Source organism: Anarrhichthys ocellatus, unplaced genomic scaffold (genome assembly GCF_004355925.1).
Source record: "Anarrhichthys ocellatus isolate YVR2014 unplaced genomic scaffold, GSC_Weel_1.0 scaffold86, whole genome shotgun sequence".
Classification (NCBI taxonomy): domain Eukaryota; kingdom Metazoa; phylum Chordata; class Actinopteri; order Perciformes; family Anarhichadidae; genus Anarrhichthys; species Anarrhichthys ocellatus.
The window spans coordinates 246,805-260,006 of record NW_022280116.1 but is presented as its reverse complement, the minus strand read 5'-3'; the positions used below and the strand labels follow the sequence as shown (position 1 = coordinate 260,006).

At 45.5% G+C, this 13,202-nt stretch overlaps 1 protein-coding gene across 5 annotated transcripts in view; it reads left to right on the top strand.

The window, feature by feature from the left end:
- The window catches only part of hdac4 (histone deacetylase 4), a 118,272-nt gene that overhangs the window by 58,677 nt on the left and 46,393 nt on the right, over window positions 1-13,202 (top strand). For 3 of the 5 annotated variants that reach the window (XM_031875048.1, XM_031875047.1, XM_031875051.1), the window contains exons 4-8: window positions 7,598-7,813; window positions 8,057-8,202; window positions 8,697-8,868; window positions 11,248-11,368; window positions 12,698-12,816. In XM_031875048.1, coding sequence (XP_031730908.1) covers window positions 7,598-7,813; window positions 8,057-8,202; window positions 8,697-8,868; window positions 11,248-11,368; window positions 12,698-12,816 — 774 coding nt within the window. Of the gene's footprint in view, window positions 1-1,587; window positions 1,877-7,597; window positions 7,814-8,056; window positions 8,203-8,696; window positions 8,869-11,247; window positions 11,369-12,697; window positions 12,817-13,202 lie in introns of those variants that run through there. The other 2 variants (XM_031875050.1, XM_031875049.1) reach the window with 2 other exon arrangements.

The following is a 13,202-nucleotide window of genomic DNA, read 5'->3' as shown; positions in this document are numbered from 1 at the left end:
GTGTGTGTGTGTGTGTGTGTGTGTGTGTGTGTGTGTGTGTGTGTGTGGTCTCATCAAACAAAACTGGGCTTCCTGGATTCTACGCTGAACTTCCAAAATAGCTCCTGCAAACACACACGAATTAGATGAGATGTGTGCAAAAATCAATGCGTTGACATGAACTTAGATGTTGTGAACATTGCTGGGTTTCTGAAGTTATGTTATTTTTGTAAAGGGAAGCCTAACTGTTTCCTCCACATGGCTTTTAACGTGGGGATGACTGAGTTGGCGGCTAGCAGCTAAAGTTGCTAACAGTGCAAACAACGGCAACAGTGCTGACGGAGCCAACAGTGTTTACATGGGTGGCTCATAGATCGCCGGTTACGTGATTGGGTTGCTTTTCTCCAAAAGTTGATTATTTTTGTCGCAGGCTGCTGTTGTGTTGTTGTGGCTTTTTTTTTTTTTTTACAGCATCCCCTGTGGCTCCCACTGGCAAATTTACTACCCACATTTAAATGAATCGGAGATTTGGTGTTTTCGCACAACGCTTGATTTGGTGTGAATGCAGCCACTCATTCTGAAGTCTTTTCACTTTCCTGAGCCTATAGCTTTTTTTGGTTGTGTTCGGTGTTGAGCACACCATTTACATACTCCAATCAGATCGGCTGTGTTCATTCTGACAAATAGCTCGATAAAGTTTTATAGTGGAGAATCAAGGAGCTATTGACTGCTAGGATCATTTTTAATTTAATGACTTAATGACTTAATTTTGTTTTGTTCAGAGCCTCTAGCATAGTGGAGAGGAGTAGAAAACAACGTTCAAGCGCTGTTGGTTGTCACTCCTGTGTTTGAGAGGACATTTGGGTAAAATGTAACTTTTCCAACATGAGCCAAACACCATCAAGTTCAATTCACAACTGGTATCCCGTCACTTCTCCAGTCTTTGGGTCTGAGTATCAGACTGCCCACTGATATGACATCAAGACACATGTCAGGTGTCGCTGCCCAGAGGAGCATTTGTCGTCGTTGGCCTCTGATGCCTCTCGGTAGGCGAGTCCTTCAACAGCCAAGTCTGTAATTCATTTATTTAATTTCCTGTCCAAAAATCTAGTTTTTCTTTTATATTTTTGATTTTCTAAATATTGAGCTCCCTAGATATTTATTTTATGATCACGTCATTCCCAGCTTCCTCCCCTCAAGCACGAGCCGTGTCCTCAGTGGTCGTAAAGTGTTTCGGTTGCTGTTTCAAGCAGCAGCAGCAGCAGCAGCCATTATCATCAAGTCAACCTGTCTGTTCTGTCGATGTGTAGGAGGGTTTTTACGTGGAGACGATGCAGAAATGTGTGCGAGTGTGAGCAACAAGTGACACACATCGAGAAATGTGAGCAACAACAGCATTGAGCTTCTGTTCAGTTTTTAAAGAAAATGCAGAGGTGGTTCATAAAAGCACAGTTTGTCTAGTCAAATGAGAATGTGGTCACAATCTGACGCCCTCTCTCTCTCTCCGCTGGTCTATCAGTTTGGCAGAGAGAGAGACAGAGAGAGCGAGAGATATAGAGAGAGACTCCCATAAAATGCTCAACATGCCTGAGACTGCCCTCAGAGAGAGAGAGAGAGAGAGAGAGAGGCAGCCGGAGGGCAGAGCGAAGAACATCAGCGAGAGCAAAGGCAGAGAAGTGATAGAGTGGGAGACGGAGGGTGTGAACAGACAGGGGAAGGGAGAGAGGTCCGTGCTCGCTACAGAAATTCCAGGTTGGTCTGCTGTATTCTCGCGCTGTTCAGTGGACTTTACTGCCCCGTTCAGAGGAGCTCTCTCTCAAAATACTGTACATCACACACACACACACACACACTCGCACAAACCCACAACAACCGGACAGCACGGCACAACCGATGGGTAAGAGAGCTCTTGTTCTGCATGGGTCACTGTTGGTTTCGGATACAGTGTGTGGATGTTTGAGTTTCAGTTTACTCAGGTTTGTAATATCAATGTGTATTTGTTTTTTTGTGTAGAGTTTATTTAGTTCATGTGGGTGCTGATTAATCGTACATTTACAATTGTTGTATTATGTTTAGTTGGTGTGTGTGCTGAGGCGTGCGTGTGTTTATATAAACTCATTTAGCCCGTGTGTGTGCGTGTGCGTGTGCGTGTGTGTGCGCTCACTTGAGGGGAGAGCGTATGTCTGTGCGTTGGTTCGCTGCGTGGGCGTGCAGCTTTGAGTAGTGGCAGTGTTTATTGAATGGTAGTGATGTATGGAGAGTCCTGCTCAGCACCACTCAGCGCTGCCTTTAAGTGAATGGAGCAGATGGTGGTGGCTGTTCCTCCCCAAAGCCCATTGTGCACATGCATGTGTTTGTGTTTATGCCTCTCTCTCTCTGTGTGTGCGTGTGTGTGCGGGAATATGCATGAAAGTTTGTAGTTTGTGGTTCACTACAAAAATCTGTTTTGCGGGACATATTTCATTTGTCTATTGCTCAGTTCTTGGAGGAATGCAAAAATGATTTGAAATGATATAAACCAGTTGTATCTTCTCATCAAAAATGGATTACATTTCCGTGCTGGATTTCATTTTCTTTTTCTCGCATCATTTGATAACAAGAGTCTTGTTTGCAGTTTTGGTTCTTGGCCAGTGCGCATGCAGTGCGACCATGTGGCCCCACGTCCCTCTGTCCTGTATGTCTGTTAACATCACAGTGATATAGTCAGTGCTAGAGCTAGTGTACAGGCTACTTGATCAATGCCAGTTAAGGTGTTGTTTATCCCCCTCTCTCTTTAAAATGACTTGATTAGTTGCTTTCGATCGCTCCCGCCCAGTGGAGTCGGTCCTTGAGCGCTGTCCTCAGAGAAAGAGGGATGAAGAAAACAAAGAGGCGGTGACATACACAACAAGCTGTACAGCGCTCCAGGGACACGCAATGACATACTTCAACATGCAAGCACGCCCATCCTGGACTCGACGGTGAAGCGCTGAGCTGCACACACAGACCATGAGTTTAAATCGGTCGCCCACCATCATTGGTCCTCCTTCCATCTCCCGCCCCACCCCCTCGTCCCCCTGTCCAGCCAATCGCCGGCCACAATCCCACCGGTCGCCATGGCGTTTGCCTCCATGTGTGCGAGGGGCGGCGGGGGGCTCACGGCCAGGGCCACACTATATCAGAGATTACTATTCATTCATAATCTGCAAGGGTTACGCTGCTGTAAATTGTGTGTATTTTTGTGCATGTTTTTTTTTTTTTTTTTTTTTTAAATCACACATACTGTCTTGACTACTTTTGAATTTTACATGAGCGCATGCACTCAGTTCCTCGTGAACTGTGACTAAACATGCATGAGTTTTTTTTGTCTGAGTGCATAGATGCCCGGTGGGACAAGGAGCTCCCTTGGGAATCCTGCTCTATAAATAGCTCCCTCTGTGTGATCCGTGATCTTAGCCTGATCACGGAGGGGGGGGGGCACAGAGTCAGACATAGATGGGCACAGAGAGTGACGGATGAACAGTTCAGGGGACGGAGAAGAGGAGGCACAGGCTGACATTTCACCAGCTGTGTTTTTTGGGGCCGTTTATCTTTTTTGTGGTGAGTTCAGCCAGATTTCACATCACCGTGCCTGCAGCGGGGAAACCTCACAACTCCGTGGGATTTCACAAAGTAAACACAATTTCCCGTCTGTAAATCAACAGCGTTTATCTCACTTCCGCCCCTCATCTTTAATGGTCCCTCATAGCTTCTACGGTCCTTTTGCTGCTGCACATTTAGAGCCTATAATGCATACTCTTAAAAATCCACTTGTCTGAGAAAAATATGATTCCTATTTACTGACATTTTAAGTTTTCATGTGAAGATGTTTACCTCTACACATATTGTATTGATTTACTTAAATGTCAGCCTGTGTGCTCGCTTCTTCTCCTCCTCCCGTTGGCTCAGCACCATTACCTCATGCCACAATCACAGAGTGCCGTCCGTGTAAGCCGGGCTAATTACTTCACAGGTGCCCGCGTCCTGCTGGGTGCCGTGTGTCACCCTGTTTGTCTGCCGCTGCTCACGGAGCTCCGCTTATTGTAAACATTGCCTCCTTGAGGACTGGTATTCGGCGAGCTGCTGTGGTTTCTGTCGCACCGCGAGATCGCTGTGATCCCGGGGAGCCACGTCAGCTGTCAGTGACACAGGCGTGTTTCCTAATGTGCTATCAAACTGCCTTTAAATTACCAGAGGCTGAATTGTGTAACATATCTGTCCACTGGAAAATACAGTTAAGTTTAAAAAAACCGATACTTCAGATCACAGCAGCAGGTTTACATGAATGTTGAAGAATCGTATACACTCCGCATCTCGTAGCATGCACCAGTTTTGCGGTCTGAACCAACTCTACAAGCCTTTGAGCCAATGGTTTCCCAGTTTTGTCCCATAATGTCAGATAGAAGTAACCAGAAAAAGATGAAACTATAGAAGTAAAAACATTCACTCCGGCCATTGAAATTACTGAGAATAGAACACAAGTGATTCCACCACCTCTCTCTCCCGCTCCATCTCTGTCCCTCTGTGGCCCTCAGCACTTGATCACTGGTCTGTATGTGACCAGCCGTGTTAGCAGAATACAAAAAAACATGTGTACGCCAGAACTGCTTGCATCTAGGTGGGTGTAGTGGAGCAGCTTAGGTTGTTTATTCAAATCAGGTGACACCGTTTTGGTAACCTTTTTTGACACGAGCGCTCAGTGCACCTCCTATCACAGACGGTGCTCAGTTTTCCCTCCGACCTGCTTGTCTCATGAATCATGATCCCACACATCACCCTCTTTGTAAGTGTTTGATATCTTTTTATTAGCTAGTCCATCATAGATTACTTCATGTGCATTTGCCATCCATTTTCCCCCAAAAAGAACCGCTTGGATTCTGTTGTCACGTGTGAAGGCGTAGAAACAGAAAGTGCGCATTTTGTATGTTGCAGTTTTAGGCCACAGGCATTCACAAACAGCATTTTGTGAAAGCCTGTGGCCTGCTTACAGAGGAAGGCGCCTGGGGGAACCTGCACACAAATGGCGCGGGGGTCAAGAGCGAGTGTGCCAGGCGAAGTCCCGGGGCCGCCCGGAGCAGATCTGTCAGTCCGACGCCGCCCCCCGGCTTAAGTCCGCATGGGAAAATGTACAGTAGAAAAGGCGTTAATTGAGGCAATGCTCCATGCATGTGTGATGCTGGAATAGCTGGTGCCGGGGTTGCCTCTGAATGGGCCCAAATAATGCAGAGTGGCACCCCATTTAAAGTGCACTGACCCAACACAGGGTGTTGTTTGTTTGGCCTGGATGCTTACCGCTTATTAAATGTGTGGCCAAACAGCTGACAGGCGTGTACATGTATGCGTGGACGGAGAATGGGAGAGGTGGTGGGGCTGAGCGATCACCGTGGTCCGAGGTGGGGAGAGGCTTTTGTTGGGACAACACGGATGATTGGAACAGACCGCTCTGTGAAACAGAGGCATCTTCTAATGAGCCGCTCTTTCTATACGCTTGTTTATGTTTACGAGTGTTTGCAGGTCAGTCCAGGGGTCATTTTAACACAGACATGTACACACAGATTCCTCATCAGTACATGCCTGATATTTACCCTTGATTATTATTTTTTTTAAAGAAATGGATAAAACTGCATAAAAAATGTTGATAAAAGGAGCGTTAATGAACATCATGAACAGTGTATGGTCAGATTATCAACACATGAGCTGCATTCTTGTGGACTCTTCAAATCAAACCTCATTCTCTCATCTTTTTTTAAATGAAGAGTCCAAACAAAAAGTAGTTCCTTCTAATGTCCAGCCTTCAAACAAGTCCTCACAAGTATAGCGACACAATTACACACACACATGCACAAGTGTAGCACCAGCATGTCTGGCCCGGGCCACACCCTTCCCTCTCTCCCCCGCTGTCCCGTTGGGCGGTGTTGAATTTCCTCCCGCACGCAAAAAACCTGCCCGGTACCAAAGATGTCATTGGCTATCTCAGCAAGTAACTGCCACTCCATTGCCACCTCATTGGTCACTGGGGATGCCAGGGGCATCCGTGATAGGCCGCTTTTTTTTGGGGGGGGGGGGGGTATTGATGACTGGCAGAGGGCTCGGCGTGGTGCAAGATGGTTCTCCATGCGGAGCGGACATCGACCCGAGAAGACAGAACAATGCACAGGAGGTTTTGATCTTCAGCTCAGATATCAAGCACAAATTGAATTTTACCACATTTATAAATTAAATATAACAACTAAAAGAGCTCTGGTTTACCATACTTTTTTAGCTGGTTTATCTTTCTGAAGCAGACACATAGAAAACCTCATTTCTAATTGCGAGGCCAGTTTTAGACAGAAAATCTTCCAGTTACATATTCCACATAGGAAAAGATTTAGTTTGCATTTTTCTTGTTTCCCTGATGTCATGTTGTCGGGTTTACTACTGTTTGTGTGTAAGCTGCTGTGTTGTTGTTATTGTTTGGATAAATAATCTGACTGCGCGAATGCTCTCGTTATCGCATGTCAACCACGTCGATGCAAAATCCCCGCATTTTGCTTTTCCCGCGCTCGCTCCCGGTATCCATGTTTGAAAAGCAGAAATCATATTACAGATGGAATGTAACAGAAGGGCTGCGACACAAACAGTTTATATTTCTGTATCAGGCAGGTGTTGTGCAGGAGGGCTTTCAGTGATATTTTACATTTGTCGGGCTCGTACCTGTGACCTTTTTGTTTTTTTTGTTTGTGCAGTGTCTATACCGACTGTGACAAATACAGAGCGTTGTCTGTATCCGCTCACACATCGCTGTCTCTGTAGAAGATGCACAAACGTGCAGCACACTGTCAGCAGTGCACTTACAGTAAGCAAAATGTAGCGTCACCGCTTACACCGTGTACACACACACGCACACACATACACACGGTAAGTCTGCATGCGTGTCAGCAAATCCCTGCGGCAAAACTCATGTTGCAGGGGGATTGTTTTTGCTCTCTGCTGCCATGTTTCATCATTCGACCTGCACGTGTGCTACTTTGTCATCTGTGTACAGTGAAAGTGTGTGTGTGTGTGGTGTGTCAGGAGTATTTGATGGAGGCTTCCTATACACTTTGCTCCCACCACAGCTCAGGCTGTCACTGTGGTTTGAATCACAGACGCAGTTTGTGTGTGTTCTTTTTTTTTTTTTTCTCCGTGTTTTGCTAATGCTCTTACCCAATGTGTACAAGTCAACTTAAGTCCCCAGTTTGCCAACAACGAATACGAAGTGTAATTCCGAGTGCAACAGTCAAGGCTGCGGTGCCCAGGCAACTGATGTAACAAGTGTTCATGAGTCTTATTTGGAGCAGAGAGGACATGTGGATTTGGCTGCTATCAAACGTTTTGGACCTTGAATTAACAGATATTCTGAGAAAAGAAATTACATGAATTTTCTTTAATAACCCCCAAAATAACGTGTTATTTTTGTGGTTTGGTTTCATACTGTGATTTGCAACCATGTTTTGAGTCTAGAAAACCTGCATTGTAAGTACTAAACATCTAAACAAACCCCATCTTCATGTGCTCGTTTCCTCCTCTCCTCCATCTGCTCTCTCCCCTCCTCCTCCTCCTCTTCCTCCTCCTCCAACAGTGGACGTGAGCTCGGCAGCGCTGCCCATGCAGGTGCCCCCCACCACCACAGCTATCCTTCCAATGGACCTGCGCGTAGTGGACCACCCCCACCACCATCACCACCGCCACCACCACCAGCAGCCCCCCTTCGGCCTGGGTCCACAACACCACCCTACGCCGGCGGTCTCTGCTGCCTGCCCTGCGTCCTCTGAGCCAGGCCGCGGTCCAGTCATCAGTAAGTGGCCGTTATCTCTGGTTCGCATGTTTGGTTGTTAAAAGTTAAAAGTTGTACTCTGACTATTCAATACAGAATCAGCTTTAATGGTTAAGTAGGCGTGAACACCATACAAGGAATCTAACTCAATACACATGCCCAGAAATAAACATACGGCAAAAAACGGGGGCCAAGCCGAACAAAGAAGAACGTGAACGCAGCTCTGCCTCCAGAGGCTCTAACGTTTTGGAAAATCTCCCACAGATCAGCCGGAGCAGCAGCTGCAGCAGGAGCTGGTAACCCTCAAACACAAGCAGCAGCTCCAGCGGCAGCTCCTGATCGCCGAGTTCCAGAGGCAGCACGAGCAGCTGTCGCGACAACATGAAGTCCAGCTGCAGGAGCATGTCAAGGTGAGTGGATGAGGAGGGAGTCCCGCCTTGGACACAGCTACCCGTAGGACTGCGCTCAGCAGAAACGCACCATCGTGAAGGACGGGGGAGGGAAGCATGTGTACACTAGAGCGATGCGAGTGCAATCTGATCTGGTGGCAGTATTTTGGCTGCTTAGTCATCCCCATGGGAAACCTTGGCCCCAATAAACCTTGTAGTGTGTGTGAATTTGGACGCGATTCACTTTGCTAAAAAAGTCAGCCAAATGAGGACGATCAATCGGGTACGGAAATAACTGATGTGTATTCTCCAGTCTGCTGGTTAGCGTTTAGTGAATTGGACTCTGCGTGGTGATGTCATGGCCTTGTCAGAATACCTATCTATTCAGATCATTGATTCTGTACAATTAGGCCGTGGCTACACCTTGTCAAAGACTGTCTTCTGAGTTTGCTCATCCTGTGTAGTGTCCTTTACCCACTCTTCTCTGTCTCCTTGTACTTTTCTTCCTCCTTTAGTCTTGTGTCTCTCTCCACCAGCACCAACAGGACTTACTGGCGCTCAAGCACCAACAGGAGCTGTTGGAGCACCAGAGGAAGATGGAGCAGCAGCGTCTTGAGCAGGAGATGGAGAAGCAGCAGCGGGAGCACAAACTCCTGCAGCTCAAAAACAAGGAGAGGGGGCAGGAGAGTAAGTAGCGACTTCAAAGCCTTATGCCTTCATTACACAAGGCATCCGAACATCCTAGTAGTGACCTGAAGGAGATCAGTTATGAGTGTTAGTGGATTGGCATCCCCGGGGTTCAATAGTGTCACCAATGAGCTTTTAATAAAGCTGTCATGTTTGATCATATATTCCCTTTCCATCTCCTGAATGCGGCCAACCGTGCCGAAGCACCGTGTCATATCACAGCACCTGTCCTCATGGCCTTGCGGTCAGAACAGCCTGACCTGGCACATTCACCACGGTGGGGGGGGATCAGAATAAGAGGCACAAGACCAGTGCCATTAAAGTGGCACACATGCCCTCTTTTTTTTGTCTTTACATTTGTTCTCTTTCCCTCGACTCATCTTATTTGAGGAACCAAATGACAGCGATGAAGTTACACCAGTAAATTAGCTGTACCCTGACATCATCTATTCATTTTTGTTTCTTATTAAAGGATAATTTGGTTTATTTATCCTTCATGATAACATTGTACTCACCGAACGGCCCAATGAGATCATGGAACACGATGACGTTTCTACAACAAAGTCAGAAACACGAGCTGTCATCTGATCAGACTGGTTGTCAACAAGCCAACAGCCAGATTATCTGAACCACTTTATTCAGCCATTAAATCAAATGCGTGCCAGGAATGTTGGTAACAATCCCTCATTGCATAGGAAAACTGTGTGTGCGCAAACCATTACAAATAGGGGGAGGTCATAGATGGATTAGGGAGATCTGAAAACGGTGATGGATGTTTACGATGGACAGATGGGTAATCATTTTACAGTTCCCTTTTTGTTTTCCTAATAACTTCTGCTCTGCTGCTGGGGATTTCTATCAAATCTATTCGATCATCGGACTGCTTGATTTAAGAAACAATTTCAATATTGCCAAAATTCCCAGATCTGCAATTAATTTGGTGTGTAAAAGCTATCGTGAGCACTAATGGCCAAAACCAAAGTCATTCTTTGTTGTTCATCATTGATGGTACCTTTACTGTCAGGAGTGATGCTGGTCCTGCTGCAAAGTGACAAATAAAAATGTCCTAGCATTAATACTCAAATGAGCTTTGACACAATTGCATTCTTTTTCTGGCAGGAGGAAATGTGTGTGGCTGTTCTTTGAGCTAATTGCTTTTCTTGTTCCCGTAATTGTTTTATACTGCATACATAGAAGGCGAGATGAAAGACTCAAGTTGCCACATTCAGCACTTTCAATTGCCTTTTATTTGAGGGGTGCACATTATAGGAACTTGCCTCACTACATATGTTACTCAGTGTTCGTATCCACATAAAACGCGACTTGAAGGGATCTCAAAAAGTGTTAAAGGTGCTTTTTAAATTGGAAATGGCTGCTAATGAGGAGAAAATTACTCTTTAAGCCTTAATCCAATGCTTCTAGTTTCAAAGTTCCCATTAGTTGATGACTGATTAACTGAGGAAAGTTAATCAGTCATCAAGACTGTGTTTTTTATTATGATCATTGTTAGTATGACTGTAAAATGCTGTGATGTGTTTTTTATGGTCAGGCCACGATGTGGTATTTCGGCACAAATCCATTCCAATATTCTTAATGGTGGACGCACATGTAGAAGTATGATTTTTTTTTTTTTTTTTCTGTCAGTGAAGCCCATTTCATCAACCATTCTCTGCTGGGCAATAGCCTCCAGTTTGACATCTGTGGAAAGAGCATCGGGTTCGTAAACAGAGGAAGCTTTGTTAAGTACTGCAATAAATCGCATAGAAGGCAGTCTCATAAAAGCCAATTTCCTTCAGTGGCAATGCGGACATATTAGGATGTCAGCACTTCCCGCTGCACCGTGATTTAGTGAGCATATATTAGCTGTTGTCACGTTCACATACTGTATTTACCACTTTCTCTCTCGAGCTCAACACGTCCCCGGTTATCACTCCCACTGTCTTTACTGGGTTTTCTTGTATTCTCAAAACACCTATTTCTGTCCCCCCCCCCCCCCCCACACCTTTATTGCACTCATCACTTCGTTCCTCGGTCTCTCTTTCTCCCTCCCTCACTCATCCACCTCTCCCTCCCTGGACAATTTGTTTGCAGCTGTGAAACGAGGGTGGTAATTGAAAAGAGACCGGGAGCTGAATGAAACTTGCATGAGTTACAGAGCACTACTGTCGCCTCTGTGGAATTCCTAGTGAAACTCTGATGCAAGACCGCGTGCAGGTTACAAACCCATTATCGGATGGATGTTGTTATAATCTTCACGTTAGGTGTCACAGGTTGAACAGGAGGCACAGTGCTGAAGGAAGTGGCGATAAATTAAAAAGTGTACATTCCTTTTGGTTACTAAGTCTCACACGTCTCTCTGCATCTCTCCGTCTCCGCCAGGTGCCGTCGCCAGTACAGAGGTTAAGATGCGACTTCAGGAGTTTGTCCTGAACAAGAAGAAAGCGCTGGCTCAGCGGAGCCTTAACCACTGTCTGCCCAGCGACCCGCGCTTTTGGTATGGGTGAGTGTCGCAGCCCGCCGCTACAGAAGCACTCATGGTGTTGGGATGTGACCGGTTGGGAATGGAGAATTTATGCCATATTAGGTCAAAATTCAAGTTTATTTCAGGTGAGAGTTCCGTTTTACGACCGGAATTACAAATGTGCAACCTTTCCGTAGCGAGCATCATTGTCAAATTTAAAAATGCTTTATTTTTTACTTTTTTTTTTTTTTAGAAAGCCTGAACAACAAATCATGAGCTCGGCTTTGTAACTTTTGTTCATATCTTTATAATATACTTTGAATATTAAAGAAAAGCTGCATTTCAAAGGAAATGATGCACAATATACAATATTTTTTTCTCTTTAATACTAAGCTTTTAATGATCTTCAAATGTTACTTCATGTTTTTTTGCTTTAAAAGAAGAAACATTCCACACAGATGAAAACTTTCATTATCAGCCTGTATTGTTTTCTTGTAGTTGTATAAGCCTTTTAGTTGTTGCTCTTTCTTATCTCAGCAAAAAACAAATATCCACACTCAAGACATAAAAGACATAAAAGGCCGTCGTCATTGTGGCTTTTGCAATCATGGCAGCCCTTCCGGTGTTGTGTGGGTATCCCTGGTCCCCCTGCATTAAGAAGTAAGAAGTTGCCAGCATCAATCTTAGAGTCCTCGCCTGTTGCCTTGAAACTGCAGAGGAAACACTGGAGGAACGCGCCTTTTTCGTCTGCCAATGTTTGTAGTGGGTGATTGACAGCTGGCTCTCTTTGAGGCGTGTGTTTGAAGTGGGCCGAGAGAAAAGACAATGGCACCTCTCATGCGCTTTAAATATTTGAAGAGGCTTTAAGCAGTCAGACATTTCTGCCGAGGCAGAAGATGATAAAACGATGCAAAGAGTGTGTGAGGAAAACGCTTTGCCTTCACTGTCACCACCATCACCATTTCTCCCATTGCTTTACTCCCCCACCTGTTTGCTTCCTCCTCCATTCTTCCCTCTTTGAGCCTCATCTCTCCTCTCGCTCTGCATTTCTAACCCTCTCCATCCCTGTCTGTGTGCATTTTTCACCCACCTCTCAGAAGGAAACTAGGCCTCGGCCTCTTTGCTGTCTTGTGGTGACAGAGACGAGCAGCGGATGCTTTCAGCTCACAGTCTCGGTCCCCTCTTTCTACTCTTTGTCTCTTTCTCCACTCCACCCACATTGTTGTCTTCTCTGCTGCGTCTTTTAAAGTGTTGACCTTGCGGAGGTCTATGGAAAATCAAGTAAGGTACAGTGGGAACAGCGAGATTGGCAAACAAATACATGAATACTGATGTATTAAATATATATATTTCTTTTCTTTTTTGTAGAAAAACCCAGCACAGCTCTTTGGACCAGAGCTCTCCTCCCCAAACGGCATTGTCAGCGTACACCCACCCGATGCTGGGCACATACGACTCAAAAGACGACTTCCCTCTCCGCAAAACAGGTACAGAATGATGCCATGGTTTTGCTGAGGTATTGCTACCTCCTGATATCCATATTCCTCCACCTCTTAAAACCACTACATGTCTTGAGGGGAGCCCTAATCTCCCTTTTTCCTTTTGCATTAGCAATGGAAATGGCTTATTGGGTTTCAAAGTCAGGCACATGAACCAGGAGTCAGCCACTGGGGGTTTAAAAGGAGCCCCTAAAATAGTCTGCAGAAGTTATTTAATGAGGTCCTTTCAACCATTCTTATGTAAATGAGGGCAGGTGGATGGAGAGTGGAACTCTAAATTAGAACATTAGAACAGAAGAGTTAGGTGGAAGATTTTTTTAATCTTAAATAAGTAGCTGGAAGCAGCAGCCTCTTAGCTTAGCTTAGCATAAAGA